Here is a 20,393-nt window from a genome sequence, read left to right as displayed (position 1 = left end):
GAATTCAACAGCGATGTGGTATACATTTCTTTTTTTGTTTTTGTTTTTCCATGAAAACAATTAAGTTTCCCAGAAAATATAAGTGTTCAGAAGGACTGGAGCAAATCTTAAAGAAGCAAAGTCTTCATGAAGCAAACAAACAAATCGATATCCATATAAAATAAATGAATGTTGAAAGTGTGTTTAGCGGTTACAGGAAGAAGTGTTGTGTAAGCACTACAGAGCGTGGTTGTGTTTTCCATCGTGTGTGAAATCACAGTGTTAAGAATCATTTCTTATTTCTAATTATCCTCAGTCATCTGGGTGGCCTTTCTCGCAGTATGCTGGAGGACTTTCCATGGGTGCACTGCTCATGGCGACAGCGTTCATTGTACTGACCCCCTGTAAAATAAATAAAGAAAGAAGGAAATAAAGAAATGGAGAACACGGTGTAGGTATTCTCAGCTATGCTTCGTAATGGTGTAAAGAGTAAATGATGGATCACAAAGAGGAAAAACTGTTGGTGTTGGTCATACACTATGTAGACCTTGAGTTAGCCTAGTGGTTAGTGTATCCGCCTCTCAACCGGGAGATCGTCAGTTGTACTCACGGTCGGGTCATACCAAAGACCATCAAAAAATGGCACCTACTGCTGTCTGGCAAGGCACTCTGCAATACAGATGCGAGTGGGGAAGGGTTACCAGAGGACCCGCCCCCCACTGGAACCCTAGCTGTATAGGCGAGGGGCTGAGGGCTCTCAAAACGGAGATCAGCGCTGCACCCATACGCCTCAAAGAGGTTAGTACTGGGACAGGAGACGACCTGGGAAGACCTGGTGTGACGGGGACTTTGACTTGATACAGTTTGTAGATATATATCATATGGTTTCCAGTCAAAGTCCAGTCGATTAAATGGGTTATGTTCTATACTTTAATATCCACAGATCCAGATTCTTCACTCCATCTTCCCCCACAGAGAGGACAGTCAGACACCTTTAAATAATGTGATCTGTCCTTGCCATGTCAGTGTACAGTCCATTTACAGACTGAAGCTCATCTGTTCCTCATTACAACTGACCTCATTTATCATCCTGAACACAAAAATGAACTAATTTAGTCATAATTTGTTTATAAAGGCATTTTAAGAAATATAATTGTTACAAAGGGCTGACCTGTGCCAGAGTACCTATTCTATTAATATTATTATTAGCCAATCAGAGAGCGCCTCCTCCCACGCAGGCATGTGAAGGACGCCTGCCACTTTAATATTCCAGAAAAAGTTCGGGGTGAGGTCGCCATTTTAGACTGATGAGTCAGCAGTGTTTCTAGGTTTACTTAGTGCCTTGATTTATGCCATTGGTTTCTTGTGTGCGTTCAGAAATGTAAGTACACTTACTTATTTGCTGTTTATAAGACAGATATTCGGCGGCACGGTGGTGTAGTGGTTAGCGCTGTCGCCTCACAGCAAGAAGGTCCTGGGTTCGAACCCTGGGTCCGGCGAGGGCCTTTCTGTGTGGAGTTTGCATGTTCTCCCCGTGTCTGCGTGGGTTTCCTCCGGGTGCTCCGGTTTCCCCCACAGTCCAAAGACATGCAGGTTAGGTTGACTGGTGACTCTAAATTGACCGTAGGTGTGAATGAGAGTGTGAATGGTTGTCTGTGTCTATGTGTCAGCCCTGTGATGACCTGGCGACTTGTCCAGGGTGTACCCCGCCTTTCGCCCATAGTCAGCTGGGATAGGCTCCGGCTTGCCTGCGACCCTGTAGAAGGATAAAGCGGCTAGAGATAATGAGAATGAGATGAGAAGACAGATATTCTGTTTAAACATGGCTTCATATAATTCGCGGAGGTAAATTTCTACCGCGGAATTTAGTGCGAGTTAACCGCGAGGTTATAGTCTTTAATGTTTTATCTAACGTCTTGATATTGTGTATATTCATGCTTATGCTGTTGATATATGTGTAAAACGGACTTTCGTAGTAATTATTTGGCAGAGTATGGGGGGAACAGTACCGTTTTGACTTACTGTGTTTATAACTTGTAGTAGAGCATTTTGTGTTTAGCTCACTGTAGGTCAGGCTATTCATATTTCTCTGTAAAGCTATGGATGCTAATTTCTTATGTCATTATGCTTAGGAGTAATTGTTTTCCTCTATGTCATTTCTATTTCCCTTTCAGAACAACCACACACACACACCCCACAAACTAATTAATGTCATTATTGAGTTCTTATTAATAAATCCCCAAGAACCTTATCTTCCACATCTTCAATTGTGCATTCTTACCGATGCCCCTCAGTGGCCATGACTTTCCGCAAAGAACATATCATTCACCAAAACAAATTGGAGGCCCCAGCGAGGATTGAGTGGTCATTGTGGATTTATTGAAGATGTTCCCAGATCAGAGAAGGAGCCCTCCGCCTGCAGATGTGCGTCCCCGCCGTGCAGTGCGGCAGCCAGCCTGGCTGGAGGACTATGCCATCTCTCTTCCAGCCCTGCAGCGGTCCAACTACCCCCCTCATGATGCAGCTTACTTACCCGGACAACAGCGCTATCATAGCATGGAGGGAGCTTCAGAGAGATATGCCAGGATGACGCCTCTCACACCTCCAGCTCTGGGGGAAGAGCGTGGTGCAGCACAGGTAGCAGGAATTCAGCACTCAGTCTACTTACCTGAACCTGTCGCCCCCCTTTACCAGAGCACACCTGCTGTGCCACGAAGTAAGCCCATCACTGAAGCTGCGCCTGATGTCATGGCTGTTCTGCATAGGATAGTGGAGGATAACCAGAGAATGCAACAACAGATGTTGGACCTGCACAGGTGACTCGACACTAATGCTGCACTGCCACACTCACCGTCTCAACCGCCATCTGCCCCACCTCCTTCTCTTCATATGCCTGCACCATATCCACAACTGCGTCCTATTAAGCAGGAAAGGGAGTGGTCCCAGTCCTTTGGACCGCCACCGCCACCATCTGCTCAACCCAGTGCATACATGTTGCCTCCAGGAGATGACGGTGACTGGCCACTGCCTCCACCTCCCATAGCAGAGGAAGCGGAGCAGCCAGCCTCTCCGGTAAAGGACTTAATGGAAGAGCTTACAGCACGCCTGAGGGCATTGCACCCAGTTCAGCCGCGCCCAGTGCTGCCTCAACCTCCACCACCAGTACCCAGGGTACTAACACCAGAGTATTGTCTACCATACACGCCATCAGCGTCAGAGTTTGGTGAGCCAATATCTGCCCCCCAGAGGGAGAGAGTGTATTGTGGGCCCAAGGCAAAAATCCCTCCATTCACCAAAGGAGATCCAAGGGAGTTCACGAGGCTGAAGGATGCACCGGAGAATCTGCTGCCAAGGGACGCAACAGAGCGCTTTAAGTTCCAGATACTGGTCGATCACCTAAAGTATGAAGACGCTCTGCTCATCGCCAATTCATACACCAACTCCCCTCAGCCCTACACCGATACAATGGCCAGCCTTACAGAGCACTATGGACAGCCACACCAGCTGGCACTCAGGTACATCGCGGACCTGATGGACGCCCAGAGCGTTGCACATGGCGACACTAAAGGCTTCAAGAGGTTCGCACTCCAAGTAAGATCACTGGTGGGCCTACTGAATCAGCTTGGGACGAGTGGACAGACCGAACTCTGTTGTGGCTCACACGTATCCCGGCTCTTGTCTAAGTTGCCCCAGGACATGAGGGCAGAGTTCAAGAGGTTCCTGTACCCACAGCGAGTCACCATACCTACCCTTCTGCACTTCTCTGACTGGCTCAATTATGAGTTGAAGATGCAGCAGTCTATGTGTGACCCTCGGGACCATGATGAGAAGAGCAAGGCAAAGTCTAGGACTGACCGTCGCCAAGACAGCAAGAGTGCCAAAGTCACTAGCATTTTGCAGACTACGGATCAGCCTGAAAGTGCCCCAGTAGCAGCTACGCCACCCTCCAATGCCAAGCAGGTGGAGAAAACCTCATATTGCCCCTACTGCAACAACAACCAGCACTTCCTTGATCACTGTGCTAACTTTAAGCTGCTCACTGTGGAACAGAAGACGGCGTGGATCAAGACCAACAGAAGATGCTGGCGTTGTGGCAGACTGCACCAGGCCGCCCAGTGTCGTCTGAAGATGCTGTGCCAAAGGTGTAAAGACAAACATCTGCATGCCTTACATGATGTGAATGCCAAGTCTGAAACCGAGACAAAGAACCTAGCCTGCTTTGTTAGCACACCCAGTGTCAATGACGTCTTGTACTTGGACAGGCGGTCAGGCTGCAATCAGGTACTCCTGAAAGTGAGTCGAGTGTTACTGCGGAATGGCCCTCACACCCTGGAGACATGTGCCATTCTCGATGATGGTTCAGAGAGGACCATTCTACTCCCAGCAGCTGCCCACAGCCTTAAGCTCACAGGCCAGCCTGAGGACCTGGCCTTGAGGACAGTCCGCCAAGATCTCAGAGTCCTACATGGCACTACCGTGTCGTTCTCCATCTCGCCAGTGGACCAGCCAAAGCAGTCCTTCAAGATACAGCGGGCCTTTACAGCTGAGCAGTTGAGTCTGGCAGAGCATTCATACCCGGTGAAGGCTCTTCGACGAAATCACAAGCACCTGAGTGGTATCCCATTCAAGGCTCTAGATGGAGTGCACCCGCTGCTTCTAATTGGGTCTGACCACCCTCACCTCGTCACTCCAGTGGAACCAGTGCGCCTGGGACCACCCGGAACTCCAGCAGCAGTGAAGACGAGGTTAGGCTGGACACTACAAGGGCCAGTTCTGCAGAGGAAGCCACAGCCGTCTGAACAGAGCTGCATGCATCTGTCAACCTTCTCCCCCACTGCTGAGCTCCTGCATAGTGTCGAGAGATTGTGGCAGTTGGATGTTCTCCCTTACAGGAGTGAGAAGCTGGTCACCTGCTCCAGGCAGGATCAGGATGCTATCCACCTGTTGGAAGAGAAGACCACACGCATCGATGTAGATGGTATCCAACGATACGCTGCTCCACTCCTACGGGTGAAGAATATGCCACAGCTGCATACACCCAAAGAGGCCGTGCTGGCTAACCTCCGCAGCACAGAAAGGCGCCTACTGAAAGACACAGAGCATGCAGTGGCATACTGTGCAGAGATCGCCAAGCTGGAGACAGCCGGCTACGCAGTCAAGGTGCCAGAAGAGGACCTCAAGAGTGCAGCAGAATCGTGGTACGTGCTGTACCACATGGTGTCCCACAACGGCAAGAACAGGATTGTCTTTAACTGTTCATTCATGTACAAGGGAGACAACCTGAACGAGCTGCTGCTGCCAGGGCCCACTCTAAGCTCCAGCCTAATTGGTATCCTACTGCGCTTCCGAGAGCATGCCGTTGCAGTCAGCAGCGATATCAAGGGCATGTTTCATCAGGTGAGGCTACTCCCCAAAGACAAGCCCTTGCTTCGCTTTCTGTGGTGCAACCTGGAAACAGAGAAACCACCGAACACCTATGTCTGGCAAGTCTTGCCCTTCGGCACAACATGTAGCCCCTGCTGTGCTACCTTCGCGCTGCAGAAGCACGTCCTTGACCACAGCCAGCAAGACGATGATGTTCGGGTGGCCATAGAGAGGTCATTCTATGTGGATAACTGCCTCCAGAGTATTGCCTCTGTGGACGAAGCTCAACAGTTCGTGGACAAGATCACCTCACTGCTGGCTTCTGGAGGATTCGAGCTGTGTCAATGGGCTAGTAACGTCCCTGACTCGATCAGCCACTTGCCAAGGGAAGCCAGGTTGGAGAGCAGCGAGCTATGGCTCAATGAGTCCAGTACCGACCCGCAGGAGCTAGCTCTAGGGCTCCGTTGGCTCTGCAACTCGGACACCTTGAGGTACAAGTACCGGATGCCAGATAATCCCATACCCACGATGCGGAACATCTACAGAGTCCTGGCCCGCTTGTATGATCCCTTGGGATTCATTGTCCCTTTCACAACACGAGCCAAAGTCCTAGTGCAGCACTTGTGGGACAAGCGAAGGGAGTGGGACGATCCCTCACATCCGGAGGATGTGCTGCAACCCTGGCTGGCATGGGAAGAGGAGCTGCAGCATCTCTCAGAGATCTCCCTACCCCGTTGTTACGTGAGCCGTGAGCTGGACATCTCAAGCTGCCAAAGAGACCTGCATGTCTTTGCCGATGCGTCCGAAAGGGCCTACGGTTCTGTAGCCTACCTGAGAACGAAGACTCCTGATGGCCATGTGGAGGTGTCCTTCTTGTCTGCAAGATCGCGAGTAGCCCCAAAGAAACAGCTGTCGATGCCCAGGCTTGAGTTGTGTGCTGCACTGACAGCAGCTCAGTTGGCTTCACGTCTGCAGCGAGAGCTCACATTGCCCATCAATGAAGTTGTGCTGTGGACCGATTCCACCACAGTCCTTACCTGGCTCCGTTCTGACTCCTGCCGCTACAAAGTGTTTGTGGGGACGCGGGTAGCCAAGATCCAGGACCTGACTGATGTCCATGTGTGGAGGTATGTGGACTTGGCCAATAACCCAGCTGATAATAATAATAATAATAATAATAATACGTTTTATTTATATTGCCCTTTACATCCAAAGATCTCAAAGGGCTACAAGTTAAAAAGAGAAATTAGAATCTAAAAAGATCTATTTCACAATGAGGAAACCAGAGCACCCAGAGGAAACCCACACAGACACAGGGAGAACATGCAAAAGTCCCAGTCAGCCATGAAGTTTGAACTCTGGTTATAGGTTAGATAGCAAGTTAGGAGGAGGAGAGGACGCTGGCGCTGTCTGTTCGCCGCTTCTCCTATCTCTGAGTTAAACGGCTTCATGCGCTTATAGTTTAACAGAATATACTAATGTTGAGTCTGTTAAATACATTTTTACTGTTCGTGTTACTGACCAGTCGGACCTGTTGGATAGTGAGGTTGCTGTTATTGAGTCCTGGCTGCTCAACGTTAACGTCAAGTTACCTGCTGCTGCTTGCACAACATTGTGAAGGGACTCCTGGGATCTGCGTCGCCGTGGCGGCTGGAATATCTCCTCTCTGGTCCTGGCCTGGGTTTCAGGCCTTTGCTTGTCCCTGCCCGTGAGAAGTGCATCTGGCAAGACTTGTAACCCATTGCCATCGCTGCCACATAGCCGGAGGACTGTGTAGCCTTTCGGTTAGCTAGGCGGCTAAAAACAACTTGCAGTGCACCGTCTGCCACGCCGCCATTGCTACTATGTTGAGTTATTCCTTTGAGCAGTTGGTGAATCTCAGAAGTTTTTCTATTCCATCATGCTTATCTGTGATAAAAGAACTTGGTCTTCTTCGCCGCCCGCGTTATATCCACAGAAGTTCCCGTAGAAAGTTCCTCTACTCACAGACAAACTCTGCTGTCCCGGCTCTCTGGTCAGCCACGCAAACTGTCGCTCCTCAGACACGTCATCAGAACGCTCTCTCCTACTGGACAAGTAGTGTAGGCGTCGCCATGGCAACACCTCTCCGGGACACAGATCAAAAACGTGGAGTGGATTTCAGTCTACTACGGCCACTACAAAGACTTGCTGTCCCATCTTGCATTAAAATTGAACTTTTAAATGCCCAATCAATAACAAACAAATCTTGCCTCATCTACGACCACATACTGGAAAATTGTCTTGATTTGATGTGCATTACTGAGACCTGGCACCAACCTGACAATTTTTTCACTTTAAATGAGAGCTGTCCCCTGGGGTATAGCTACCTCCAGAAAGCCCATAGCTCAGGTCGCGGTGGTGGCCTGGCAGTCTTCCATCGCAGTGATCTGGAGTTATCCCTACAACCACTACCTGCACTTACCTCATTTGAATGTCTTGCTTTTAAATGTAAGCCCCCTTCCCCTGTGCTGTTCCTCCTTGTCTACAGACAACCTAAACCTAACCCCTCCTTCATCCCTGAGATCCCTGATGACATCACGCGAGGCAAGACGCTGCTAGAGCTGAGCGGCAACAACAGATGGAGCGAAGGCCCAGGTTTCCTACAGCAGTCGGCTGACTTCTGGCCTACAACACCTGCCACAGCAGAGCTGGAAGACACTGCTGAGCTGCGGAAACCTACAGTCTGCTGCCTCAACACAACTACTCAGAGCTCATCGCCTCCGGCCGCTCGGTTCTCCTCCTTCAAAGACATGGTCGAAACTGTTGTGCGATCCCGCCATGAGGCAGCCACTGACCAGGCCAATGTCTCGGCTGAGGACTACAGGGATGCGGAGTGAGAAGTCCTGAGACAAGCCCAGCAGGAGAACTTCCCGGAGGAGTCCAACCTACTATGTGCTGGCAAGCCAGTGTCTATGACCAGTTGGCTACGTACTCTAGCCCCAGAGTACGATGACACCATGTGTCTCATTCGGGTTGGAGGGAGGCTTTGCCGCAGTGACCAGCTGGACCTGGATGCCATCCACCCAGTGGTCCTCGACCCCCAGCATGAAGTCACCCGCCTCATCATTCAAGACACAGACAGGAGACTGCACCACCCTGGATCAGAGCGCTTGTTTGCAGAGCTGCGTCGCAAATACTGGATCCTACAAGGCCGTGAAGCTGTCAAGCATCATCAGCATGCCTGCACAGATTGCCAGCACTGGAGAGCTACGCCCTCTGTGCCCAAAATGGTGGACCTCCCACCAGCAAGGCTGCGACTGATGAAGCCCCCATTCTTCTTGACGGGAATGGACTGCTTTGGCCCCTTTACAGTGAAGATGGGCCGCCATAATGAAAAGAGGTGGGGTATCCTGTTTAAGTGCCTCACAACCCGGGCAGTACACCTGGACATCCTGTCCAGCCTCGACACAGACTCCTTCCTAATGGCCCTCTGCAGGTTCATTGCACGGAGAGGCAAGCCTGCAGAACTCCTATCGGATCAGGGGACAAACTTCCGTGGTGGGGATCGAGAGCTGCAAGAAGCCTTCAGAGCCATGCATGCCACTCTTCAAGATCACCTGAGGAAGTACCAGATCCAGTTCCAGTTCAATCCTCCCAGCGCTCCACATTTCGGAGGTGTTTGGGAGCGGGAAGTGAGATCCGTCAAGGCAGCAGTATACTCCACTATTCAGCATCAGCCTGTCCCTGAAGAGGTTCTTAGGAAAGTGCTGATAGAAGTGGAGGGGGTATTGAATTCGAAGCCTCTAGGCTATGTTTCCACAGACGTAGCTGATGTGGACCCCGTGACACCCAATCTGCTCCTCATGGGGCGGCTGGATCCCTCACTCCCCCAAGCAGTCTACACAGAGTCTGATCTGCTGAGCCGCCGCCACTGGAAGCATGCTCAGGTGTTAGCAGATCAGTTCTGGACCCACTTCATCCAGCGTTACCTCCCGTCACTGCAGACCAGGTCCAAGTGGCACAGGGACCCGCTGCAGCCAAGAACTGTTGTGATGGTGGTGGACCCCCAACTGCCAAGGGCCCTGTGGCCTGTGGGTCGTGTCACCAGCGTCATCCCAGGCATAGACGGACGAGTCCACACTGCTGTCGTCCAGGTGAAGGAGAAGACCTACACCAGGCCCGTGGCACGCCTCATCACCCTCCCTGACCTTCAGGACATGGACCCTGTCAGCCCTTCCGCAAGTGACAAATTTGATGGGACAAATTTGGGGGCGGCTGTTACAAAGGGCTGACCTGTGCCAGAGTACCTATTCTATTAATATTATTATTATTAGCCAATCAGAGAGCGCCTCCTCCCGCGCAGGCATGTGAAGGATGCCTGCCACTTTAATATTCCAGAAAAAGTTCGGGGTGAGGTCGCCATTTTAGACTGATGAGTCAGCAGTGTTTCTAGGTTTACTTAGTGCCTTGATTTATGCCATTGGTTTCTTGTGTGCGTTCAGAAATGTAAGTACACTTACTTATTTGCTGTTTATAAGACAGATATTCTGTTTAAACATGGCTTCATATAATTCGCAGAGGTAAATTTCTACCGCGGAATTTAGTGCGAGTTAACCGCGAGGTTATAGTCTTTAATGTTTTATCTAACGTCTTGATATTGTGTATATTCATGCTTATGCTGTTGATATATGTGTAAAACGGACTTTCGTAGTAATTATTTGGCAGAGTATGGGGGGAACAGTACCGTTTTGACTTACTGTGTTTATAACTTGTAGTAGAGCATTTTGTGTTTAGCTCACTGTAGGTCAGGCTATTCATATTTCTCTGTAAAGCTATGGATGCTAATTTCTTATGTCATTATGCTTAGGAGTAATTGTTTTCCTCTATGTCATTTCTATTTCCCTTTCAGAACAACCACACACACACACACCCCACAAACTAATTAATGTCATTATTGAGTTCTTATTAATAAATCCCCAAGAACCTTATCTTCCACATCTTCAATTGTGCATTCTTACCGATGCCCCTCAGTGGCCACGACTTTCCGCAAAGAACATATCATTCACCAAAACAATAGTGTTGATGGAAAGCCAATAAGTTGGAAACAAATATTCATTTCCTACATATCACTCATGAGTTTGTGTAAATTGACATAAAAGGAGCCTCACGAATGTGAACCTTGATCAGTGTCAAATCATATCAACGTTGATGAGTTACTGCAGTGAAATCCACAGAGCACACTGTAAAATGTGTGTGTGCGTGGTGGGGATTAGCTGAAATGGCCGAGCTGCATTACTGGAAGATGTCGCGCATTCTGAGGAGATGCTCTTTCAGTGAGCTTCACTTCCACAACTAAAAGATTTATAAACTTCTCTTCCTCATTGAAGATGGACTTTTCAACCAAACAGGCGTGTTGGGATTTTATTCAATCAAAAAAGATCGATCAAAAAACTAAAATGCGTTTGGTGTGTAAACGTGACTCTGGATTCTTCAGTGCTGTGGCGCTTCATAACGGCGTCCTGCAGGTTTCTCTTACCGGCTGAGGTTGTTGTGCTGGATAGGAATTGACCACAGGAACACACATCTCAGGGTTCTGAACCACATTGACGATGTTCAGCTGTTGGACACAATCACAGAGCTTCAGTTACACAATAATAAAATATACACATCACAACAGTCTAAACTGTTCACTACACTTCCAATACTCGATATTAATCCCAGTGAAATATAAAGGTCACATTCATTGCTGTCATGAACCTCAGAACATGGCTGAACCAGATTCCATTTCAAAACAGCTACAGACATTTTATTTTTGGCTTTGGACAGCAAACTTGGCCATCGAAAGCCAGAAATAAAATGAATATTTGCTGAAAGCTGTCTACAAAAATGGACAGGAAACAAAAAAATGGAAGGAACGTAGAGCTTCACTGAACAGCTGACCTTCTATTCCAGTGAAGGCTTTTTCACCGGGTGGGTTTAATCAGTGAAAGATGTAACCGAGTGTCCAGACAGCTGAGTTAGCTTGGAGCTGAGCTCTGATGAGTTTATTGGGAACAGACAGTAGCAGGGCAAAGCATGTGTTCGGATATCAAATCAAGCAATCGTGTCTGTTTATCAGCTTGCCATCTCCTGAGAATGAAAGCTATGTGGCACATGACAATCTAGCATCTTTTGCTGAAAAATAAATAATCATAATAATAACTTACAGTTGGTTCACTGGAGCAGATGGCTTTGCAGGTGAAAGCTGAAACTGCAATAGAGACAGCGAACTGGAGCACAGAGAAAAGCAGCAGAACGCCGGTGATTCCACTGATCTGGCTCTGAAATGAAGATCCACCATCACAAAAAAATACACGGCAAAAAGTCTTTCCACTTAAAGTCACCGCTTTGTTTCTTTGTTTGTTCACAACTCTATGTTTTTGGATTAAAATATGCAGAAAATATTTGCACTTTTTTTTTAATTATGCTTTGAGTGATTATATATATACCATATATATATATATATATATATATACAGTGGTGCTTGAAAGTTTGTGAACCCTTTAGAATTTTCTATATTTCTGCATAAATATGTCCTAAAACATCATCAGATTTTCATACAAGTCCTAAAAATAGATAAAGAGAACCCAGTTAAACAAATGAGACAAAAATATTATACTTGGTCATTTATTTATTGAGGGGCGGCACGGTGGTGTAGTGGTTAGCGCTGTCGCCTCACAGCAAGAAGGTCCTGGGTTCGAGCCCCGGGGCCGGCGAGAGCCTTTCTGTGTAGAGTTTGCATGTTCTCCCCGTGTCCGCGTGGGTTTCCTCCGGGTGCTCCGGTTTCCCCCACAGTCCAAAGACATGCAGGTTAGGTTAACTGGTGACTCTAAATTGATCGTAGGTGTGAATGGTTGTCTGTGTCTATGTGTCAGCCCTGTGATGACCTGGCGACTTGTCCAGGGTGTACCCCGCCTTTCGCCCATAGTCAGCTGGGATAGGCTCCAGCTCGCCTGCGACCCTGTAGAAGGATAAAGCGGCTAGAGATAATGAGATGAGATTTATTTATTGAGCGGCACGGTGGTGTAGTGGTTAGTGCTGTTGCCTCAAAGCAAGAAGGTCTGGGTTCGAGGGCCTTTCTGTGCGGAGTTTGCATGTTGTCCGCATGGGTTTTTTCCGGGTGCTCTGGTTTCCCCCACAGTCCAAAGACATGCAGGTTAGGTTAACTCGTGACTCTAAATTGACCGTAGGTGTGCATGTGAGTGTGAATGGTTGTCTGTGTCTATGTGTCAGCAGTGTGATGACCTGGTGACTTGTCCAGGGTGTACCCCGCCTTTCGCCCGTAGTCAGCTGGGATAGGCTCCAGCTTGCCTGCGACCCTGTAGAACAGGATAAACCGGCTAGAGATGATATGAGATTAAATTTATTTATTGAGGAGAATGATCCAATATTACATATCTGTGAGTGGCAAAAGTATGTGAACCTCTAGGATTAGCAGTTAATTTGAAGGTGAAATTAGAGTCAGGTGTTTTCAATCAATGGGATGACAATCAGGTGTGAGTGGGCACCCTGTTTTATTTAAAGAACAGGGATCTATCAAAGTCTGATCTTCACAACACATGTTTGTGGAAGTGTATCATGGCACGAACAAAGGAGATTTCTGAGGACCTCAGAAAAAGCATTGTTGATACTCATCAGGCTGGAAAAGGTTAGAAAATCATCTCTAAAGAGTTTAGACTCCACCAATCCACAGTCAGACAGATTGTGTACAAATGGAGGAAATTCAAGACCATTGTTACCCTCCCCAGGAGTGGTCGACCAACAAAGATCACTCCAAGAGCAAGGCGTGTAGTCGGCGAGGTCACAAAGGACCCCAGGGTAACTTCTAAACAACTGAAGCCCTCTCTCACATTGCCTAGTGTTAATGTTCATGAGTCCACCATCAGGAGAACACTGAACAACAATGGTGTGCATGGCAGGATTGTAAGGAGAAAGCCACTGCTCTCCAAAAAGAACATTGCTGCTCATCTACAGTTTGCTAAAGATCACGTGGACAAGCCAGAAGGCTATTGGAAAAATGTTTTGTGGATGGATGAGACCAAAATAGAACTTTTTGGTTTAAATGAGAAGCTGTATGTTTGGAGAAAGGAAAACACTGCATTCCAGCATAAGAACCTTATCCCATCTGTGAAACATGGTGGTGGTAGTATCATGGTTTGGGCCTGTTTTGCTGCATCTGGGCCAGGACGGCTTGCCATCATTGATGGAACAATGAATTCTGAATTATACCAGCAAATTCTAAAGGAAAATGTCAGGACATCTGTCCATGAACTGAATCTCAGGAGAAGGTGGGTCATGCAGCAAGACAATGACCCTAAGCACACAAGTCATTCTACCAAAGAATGGTTAAAGAAAAATAAAGTTAATGTTTTGGAATGGCCAAGTCAAAGTCCTGACCTTAATCCAATGGAAATGTTGTGGAAGGACCTGAAGCGAGCAGTTCATGTGAGGAAACCCACCAACATCCCAGAGTTGAAGCTGTTCTGTACGGAGGAACGGGCTAAAATTCCTCCAAGCCGGTGTGCAGGACTGATCAACAGTTACCGCAAACGTTTAGTTGCAGTTATTGCTGCACAAGGGGGTCACATCAGATACTGAAAGCAAGGGTTCACATACTTTTACCACTCACAGATAGGTAATTTTGGATCATTTTCCTCAATAAATAAATGACCAAGTATAATATTTTTGTCTCATTTGTTTAACTGGGTTCTCTTTATCTACTTTTAGGACTTGTGTGAAAATCTGATGATGTTTTAGGTCATATTTATGCAGAAATATAGAAACTTCTAAAGGGTTCACAAACTTTCAAGCACCACTGTATATAATTTATGCCTATTTTTTTTACCCATACACACCTCATGCTAAAATGTAAATATGTAAATAAATAAATAAATAAATAATGCCACTGCAACATGGCTATCACTGCAGCTACTTGCGTATATAAGTTTATATAAACAACTTTTTATATATAATTTTTTGCATTAAAATATTGAGAAAATATTTTCACTTTTTGCTTCATTTTACTCTTTATTTATTTCTCTATTTATTGGAATTTTTACCCATACACACCTCATGCTAAAATATATATATATATAAATAAATAAACAAATAATACCTCTGCAACATGGATATCACTGCAGCTAAATTATATCTCATCTCATTTCATCTCATCTCATTATCTCTAGCCGCTTTATCCTGTTCTACAGGGTCGCAGGCGAGCTGGAGCCTATCCCAGCTGACAACGGGCGAAAGGCGGGGTACACCCTGGACAAGTCGCCAGGTCATCACAGGGCTGCTAAATTATATATTCCATAAATTTATATTATATTATAAATTTTGTATTCAAATTTTCAGAAAATATTTTCACTTTTTAATATATTTTTAAATTTTTTGCACTTGCTTTATGATGCTACCGTACATATTAATTTTTTCTTTTTTCCCTCCGCAAACTTTCTTAGAGGAGGTTATATTTTTTTCTTCCATGAGTTTGTTTGTTTGCTAGTTTGTTCCCAATGTAACTCGAAAAGTCATGAACAGATTTGAATGAAATTTGGAGGAAAGTTGATCCATGGGCTGAGGAACAATTAATTAAATTTTGATGCAAATCCAGATATGTATGTATGCGGATCCAGGAGGTAGCTATATATCTATATATAACATCACTCTAAAAGTAGTGAATGGATTTGGATGAAATTTGGCGGACAGCTTTAGTATTATCCTTTGTTCAAGATGTGATTTTGATCTTGATCCAGATCAGGATCCAGATTCTGATATAATCAGCTGAAAGCTGTGTATTCAGTAGACCTATACATGTATGGATCAACGTCCCAGATGGGTAACCATCTGGATATTCTAATATGGAGCCCTTCTCATTTTATTTGTATTGTTTTTAATTTCTTTTATTTGGGTATTTTCTTCCCTTATGCACCTCATGCTAAAATAGCAATAAATAAATAAATCATACCACTGCAAGATTCCAATTCCTGCAACCATACCCATCTAGATTGTAGCAGTATCCGAAAATTGGGGTGATCACCAAATCTATGGAAAGTATGATGATGGCGATTCCTGCAACTATTGTACTAAGAATATTGACCACCATAGTGGCCTTCACCTGAGGGGAAAAAAACAAAAGTCAGACCCCAGCTACAGTAGTTCTCAATCAGAATCCATAAAAATTCTAGAAATGAAACTTGAACTGAAGGAACAAGAGCAAACTTTTAACATACGGTAAATGTTCATCAGTCGTCGGCTCATCCACAGTAAGCCTATCTGTTTTTTTTAACATAACTACAGTGATTTTAGCGATGTGCTTTACATTAAACATGAAAACTGCCTTCGTTGATTCAAATTAAAATTGTTTTTATGATTTATTGATTTATTTATTGAACGAAAAGACTTTTATCTGAAGCATCCTGTCTTGTTTCATTTTACTACCTCCATTTACAGTGTCTTGCACAAGCATTCACCCCCTCTTTCAACTTTCTACCCATATTCTTCATATTCTGATATGAAATATAAACACAAATCAAATGTAGGACTTTTATCAGAAATGTTCTGTTTCTCTGGAAACTTCAGGTAATTGAACACACTGCAGTCACTCCCTGAACTCTGATACAGTACATGATTTCTAATTAGTGAGAGGATTCATGTTCATCTCCACGTTCAGGCAAATGACAATAACGCCGCCTCTCACCGATTAAAATCTTACTCAGGAATTTTTCTTCTCGAATCCAATATTCCACACCCTAAAAAAAATCCTTCTTAGGGTTCTTAAAATTTGTTGTTGTTTTTTTCCTACATGGACATCATCCGTTTTCTTGGACTCGTGGTTTCATTTCATTATTTACTGTCTCAAAGTTTCAGCTTTTTTTGAGACTCCTGTTTTGTGATATCGAAGAACCAGTGCCGGTGGACGGACGTAGGAAGGATGTCCATGTCTTTTAAAGTACTCCAGGTATACATGTACTCCAGGTATACAGTACTCTTCATTTTAGGGTGGCTTGTGAAACTGTGACTACAGGTAATGTTTCAAAATACTGCAGGAGCAGACGGAATTAATCGGGAGATTAATTAGGAAAGTAAATGAAAAGATAGAAAGCATTAATGAAATTCATTCAGCAATTCAAGAAAGAATCAGTTTAAAGGAACAGTCCACCGTACTTCCATAATGAAATATGCTCTTATCTGAATTGAGACGAGCTGCTCTGTACCTCTCCGAGCTTTGCGCGACCTCCCAGTCAGTCAGACGCAGTCAGACGCGCTGTCACTCCTGTTAGCAATGTAGCTAGGCTCAGCATGGCCAAAGGTATTTTTTGGGGCTGTAGTTAGATGCGACCAAACTCTTCCGCGTTTTTCCTGTTTACATAGGTTTATATGACCAGTGACATGAAAACAAGTTCAGTTACCCAAATTGAAACGTAACGATTTTCTATGCTATGGAAAGTCTGCACTATAATGACAGGCATACTAACACCTTCTGCGCGCTTCGACAGCGCATTGATATCTGAGCTCCGTATCAATGCGCTGCCGAAGCGCGCAGAAGGTGTTAGTACGCCTGTCATTATAGTGCGGACTTTCCATAGCATAGAAAATCGCTACGTTTCAATTTGTGTAACTGAACTTGTTTCATATCACTGGTCATATAAACCTATGTAAACAGGAAAAATGCGGAAGAGTTTGGTCGCATCTAGCTACAGCCCCAAAAAATACCATTGTCCATGCTGAGCCTAGCTACATTGCTAACAGGAGTGACAGCGCGTCTGACTGCGTCTGACTTACTGGGAGGTCGCGCAAAGCTCGGAGAGGTACGGAGCAGCTCGTCTCAATTCAGATAAGAGCATATTTCATTATGGAAGTACGGTGGACTGTTCCTTTAAGACAAACTGCTTTTCCTCCATTTGTGTGTGTGTGTGTGTGTGTGTGTGTGTGTGTGTTTCCATGCAAAAGAAGGTGAAAACACACAAACAGTTGGCGTAAAAATGCTGTTGGTGTTTACCTACCACACAGCAATTCAGTTTGTTGTTTGCTGCAACAGCCAGAGAACCAGCGCTGATGTGCTGCAAGAGCAGAAATAGTTTTTTTTTCTTTTTTTTCCCTGAAACTGACACTGAATAATATACATATCCACTACCGTTCAAAAGTTTGGGGTCACTTTGAAATGTCCTTATTTTTGAAAGAAAAGCACTGTTCTTTTCAATGAAGATCACTTTAAACGAATCAGAAATCCACTCTATACATTGCTAATGTGGTAAATGACTATTCTAGCTGCAAATGTCTGGTTTTTGGTGCAATATCTCCATAGGTGTATAGAGGCCCATTTCCAGCAACTCTCACTCCAGTGTTCTAATGGTACAATGTGTTTGCTCATTGCCTCAGAAGGCTAATGGATGATTAGAAAACCCTTGTACAATCATGTTAGCACAGCTGAAAACAGTTTAGCTCTTTAGAGAAGCTATAAAACTGACCTTCCTTTGAGCAGATTGAGTTTCTGGAGCATCACATTTGTGGGGTCGATTAAATGCTCAAAATGGCCAGAAAAATGTCTTGACAATATTTTCTATTCATTTTACAACTTATGGTGGGAAATAAAAGTGTGACGTTTCATGGAAAACACAAAATTGTCTGGGTGACCCCAAACTTTTGAACGGTAGTGTAAAAGTCAAGAAAACTGAAGAAGCCTTACGAACAGCGAGCCCCAGAACACGACTCCAGTTAACACGCTGATGCTTTCAGGAAACATCGCGAGCACGATACCAAACAAGATTGTCAACACACCGACCATTATTTGGACAGTCTGTGGTTAAAAACAAAAAGCAGAAACACACAAATAAACTTGCAGTATTTTTGCAAACTATATTCATGTTTCTTATGCAAAGTATTTGTAGTGAAGAACAAATAAATTATCACACTCAGTAGGCGTCTCAGATGCTCGCTGTGAAAATTGTCCATGCAGACGATCATCTAAGACCCCGTCTACACGTAGCCGGGTATCTGCTAAATCGAAGATATTTTTCTACGTTTTGGCCTGTCATCCACATGAAAACACATCAAAAACGAATATTTAAAAAAACTCCGGGCAAAGTGAAGATTTTTGAAAACTCCGTGTATGCCTTTTCGTGTAGACAGAGATAACCGGAGTTTTGCGTTTTAGAACGTCACGATCTGCGCCAAAAAAATGACAACAAATCTGCCCTGACGTCAAACGTGCGACCTTTGTTTACTGCAGAAGCCAGATTAAGCATGCTAGCCGCACACCACGGCGATCCACGCGGTACCGAACCGACCCATTTCAGAGCCGACTCCCGACAGGGCACGCACATATCCCCCGACTGTTGACGAGTGCAGTTGCGATTGAAGCGACACGTGACAACTTAATAGCTTTGTGATTGGCTATTGGATATAGTTACTGTTAAATCCAACACTTGAAGATGCTACAGGCTGAATTACAAATGACACAACATGGAATATGTAGCGCACTATCTAGGCTGCATGAGCTATTATTCCCAACCTTAAATAGTGCACTTATATAGGGGAGTTAAAGCGATTTGGAATTCAGCCACACAACTTGAGCAGAGTGGCTTTCCAGCCCACTGTGTCTATGGATAAAGCTTCAGTCTGTGGAATTACAGTATATACCTGCATTAGGTGCTACCAACACGTATTTCTCGCGCTAGAAATTGTTTAATGATGTCACGTGTTATATGCGAAAGATATGATTGGCTATTGCTAGCGACTCTCGCCGATCAGTCTGGCTCCCGATTAGTTTTTCGAATCGGCTGTGAGACGAGTCGGTACCATCGGAAACTAGTCTTTACGCCTGACTCGCGACTTCAGTTGGCTCGGTACGCTGAAAATCGGCGTAGTGTGCGGCTAGCTAAAGAGTAATGGATCGGAGTAGTGCCTTGAAAGCGTTAATTATTGTGCAGGTGCTATTTACAGGTTTAATTTTAGAAGCCCAACTACTGCTCCAAGAGCACAGGCGATGTGATTAGGGGGTAGGATTTGGGGAAATAGCCATCTACAGGTTTGGAATGCTTATGAATGTGATTGAAAACGCAGATGTTCGGTTATGTGTGGAAGGGATTTTTTTCGAAGACGAGGTGGTGTGGATAAAACATTTTTATAAACGGGGGGGGGGGGGGGGGGGAAATGTTCGGTTTTAAAAATACCCGGCTACGTGTGTACATGGCATAAGTTTCCAAACCTGTCATTGATTAACTCTTGAATATTTTCTATCGTGAATCGTCTCATTAAAAAGCTTATAATCTCTGCTTTCCACAGAAATGTATCTGGTTAAGATCTGTTCAGTACTTTGGGAGTAACGACAGGTTGAAGTCGGAACAACAGAGTAAAAACTCTGCTCGCGGTACGTCAGGAAACTCATGATGTTTTTCTTTTTGAGTCACGGGAAAGCAGTCAGGCTCTCTCTCTCTCTCTCCTGATCGGTTTCCCACTGGATTACTCATCAGTATCAATCAGATCACTTTTATTGGGATGTTCTCTCGCTCTCACTGTTTCTGATGAAGGTTTCAGCAACATTTTCCCTCTGCTAGTTTTGAGACTTTGAAGTGAGTTTTCATAGCTTTACCTACTTTTTTAAATCAAACTAATTCATGTAAATAAATAACTATTTTATAATTACTGGAGTTGTTTTAGGTGAAAAATATCGAGTTCTTAGTGGTCAGAATGAGATTTTAAAAAACCGGAAGTCAGAAACGTAAGCATCAATTTCAGTTCAGTTAATGTGAATTGTTTATTGGATGTGGATCTCACAGTTTTTTTTTTTTCGAGGTTCGCCTTGAAAGCTGTGAAATAATCATTTATATTCTTTCATATAAACACTAGTCAGCCCTACTGAGAAATACAAAGGCCTACAGAGCACAAAGAGAAGATTAGAAATAATCTTTTATTCTTTTTTAATTTTGATAGAGAATGGTAGATGTGAGATGTTCAGTGTTTATTTATATAGATTTTATAATTAACATTGATTTCTCCTTCTTTGTGATGTATAAATGAGAATTAAGATCAGCTTTATATTGCACAAATAA

General features: G+C 45.0%; 1 protein-coding gene across 2 annotated transcripts in view; it reads right to left on the bottom strand.

Annotated features, from left to right (window-relative positions):
• Positions 1–14: 14 nt before the first annotated feature.
• The window catches only part of LOC132884738 (membrane-spanning 4-domains subfamily A member 12-like), a 29,375-nt gene continuing 8,996 nt past the window's right edge, over positions 15–20,393 (bottom strand). The window contains exons 3-9 of one of the 2 annotated variants that reach the window (XM_060918635.1): positions 18,029–18,139; positions 17,346–17,402; positions 15,308–15,457; positions 11,511–11,624; positions 10,841–10,921; positions 1,375–1,754; positions 295–381 (exon numbers count right to left, since the gene is read on the bottom strand). In XM_060918635.1, the coding sequence (XP_060774618.1) occupies positions 1,386–1,754; positions 10,841–10,921; positions 11,511–11,624; positions 15,308–15,457; positions 17,346–17,402; positions 18,029–18,139 (882 nt within the window). In that variant the 3' untranslated portion in view covers positions 295–381; positions 1,375–1,385. Of the gene's footprint in view, positions 382–1,374; positions 1,755–10,840; positions 10,922–11,510; positions 11,625–15,307; positions 15,458–17,345; positions 17,403–18,028; positions 18,140–20,393 lie in introns of both variants that reach the window. The other variant, XM_060918636.1, reaches the window with a different exon arrangement.

This window comes from Neoarius graeffei, chromosome 4, assembly GCF_027579695.1.
Source record: "Neoarius graeffei isolate fNeoGra1 chromosome 4, fNeoGra1.pri, whole genome shotgun sequence".
NCBI lineage: Eukaryota > Metazoa > Chordata > Actinopteri > Siluriformes > Ariidae > Neoarius > Neoarius graeffei.
Note: the sequence above shows the minus strand (reverse complement) of the source record. Positions and strands in the feature narration are given on the sequence as shown.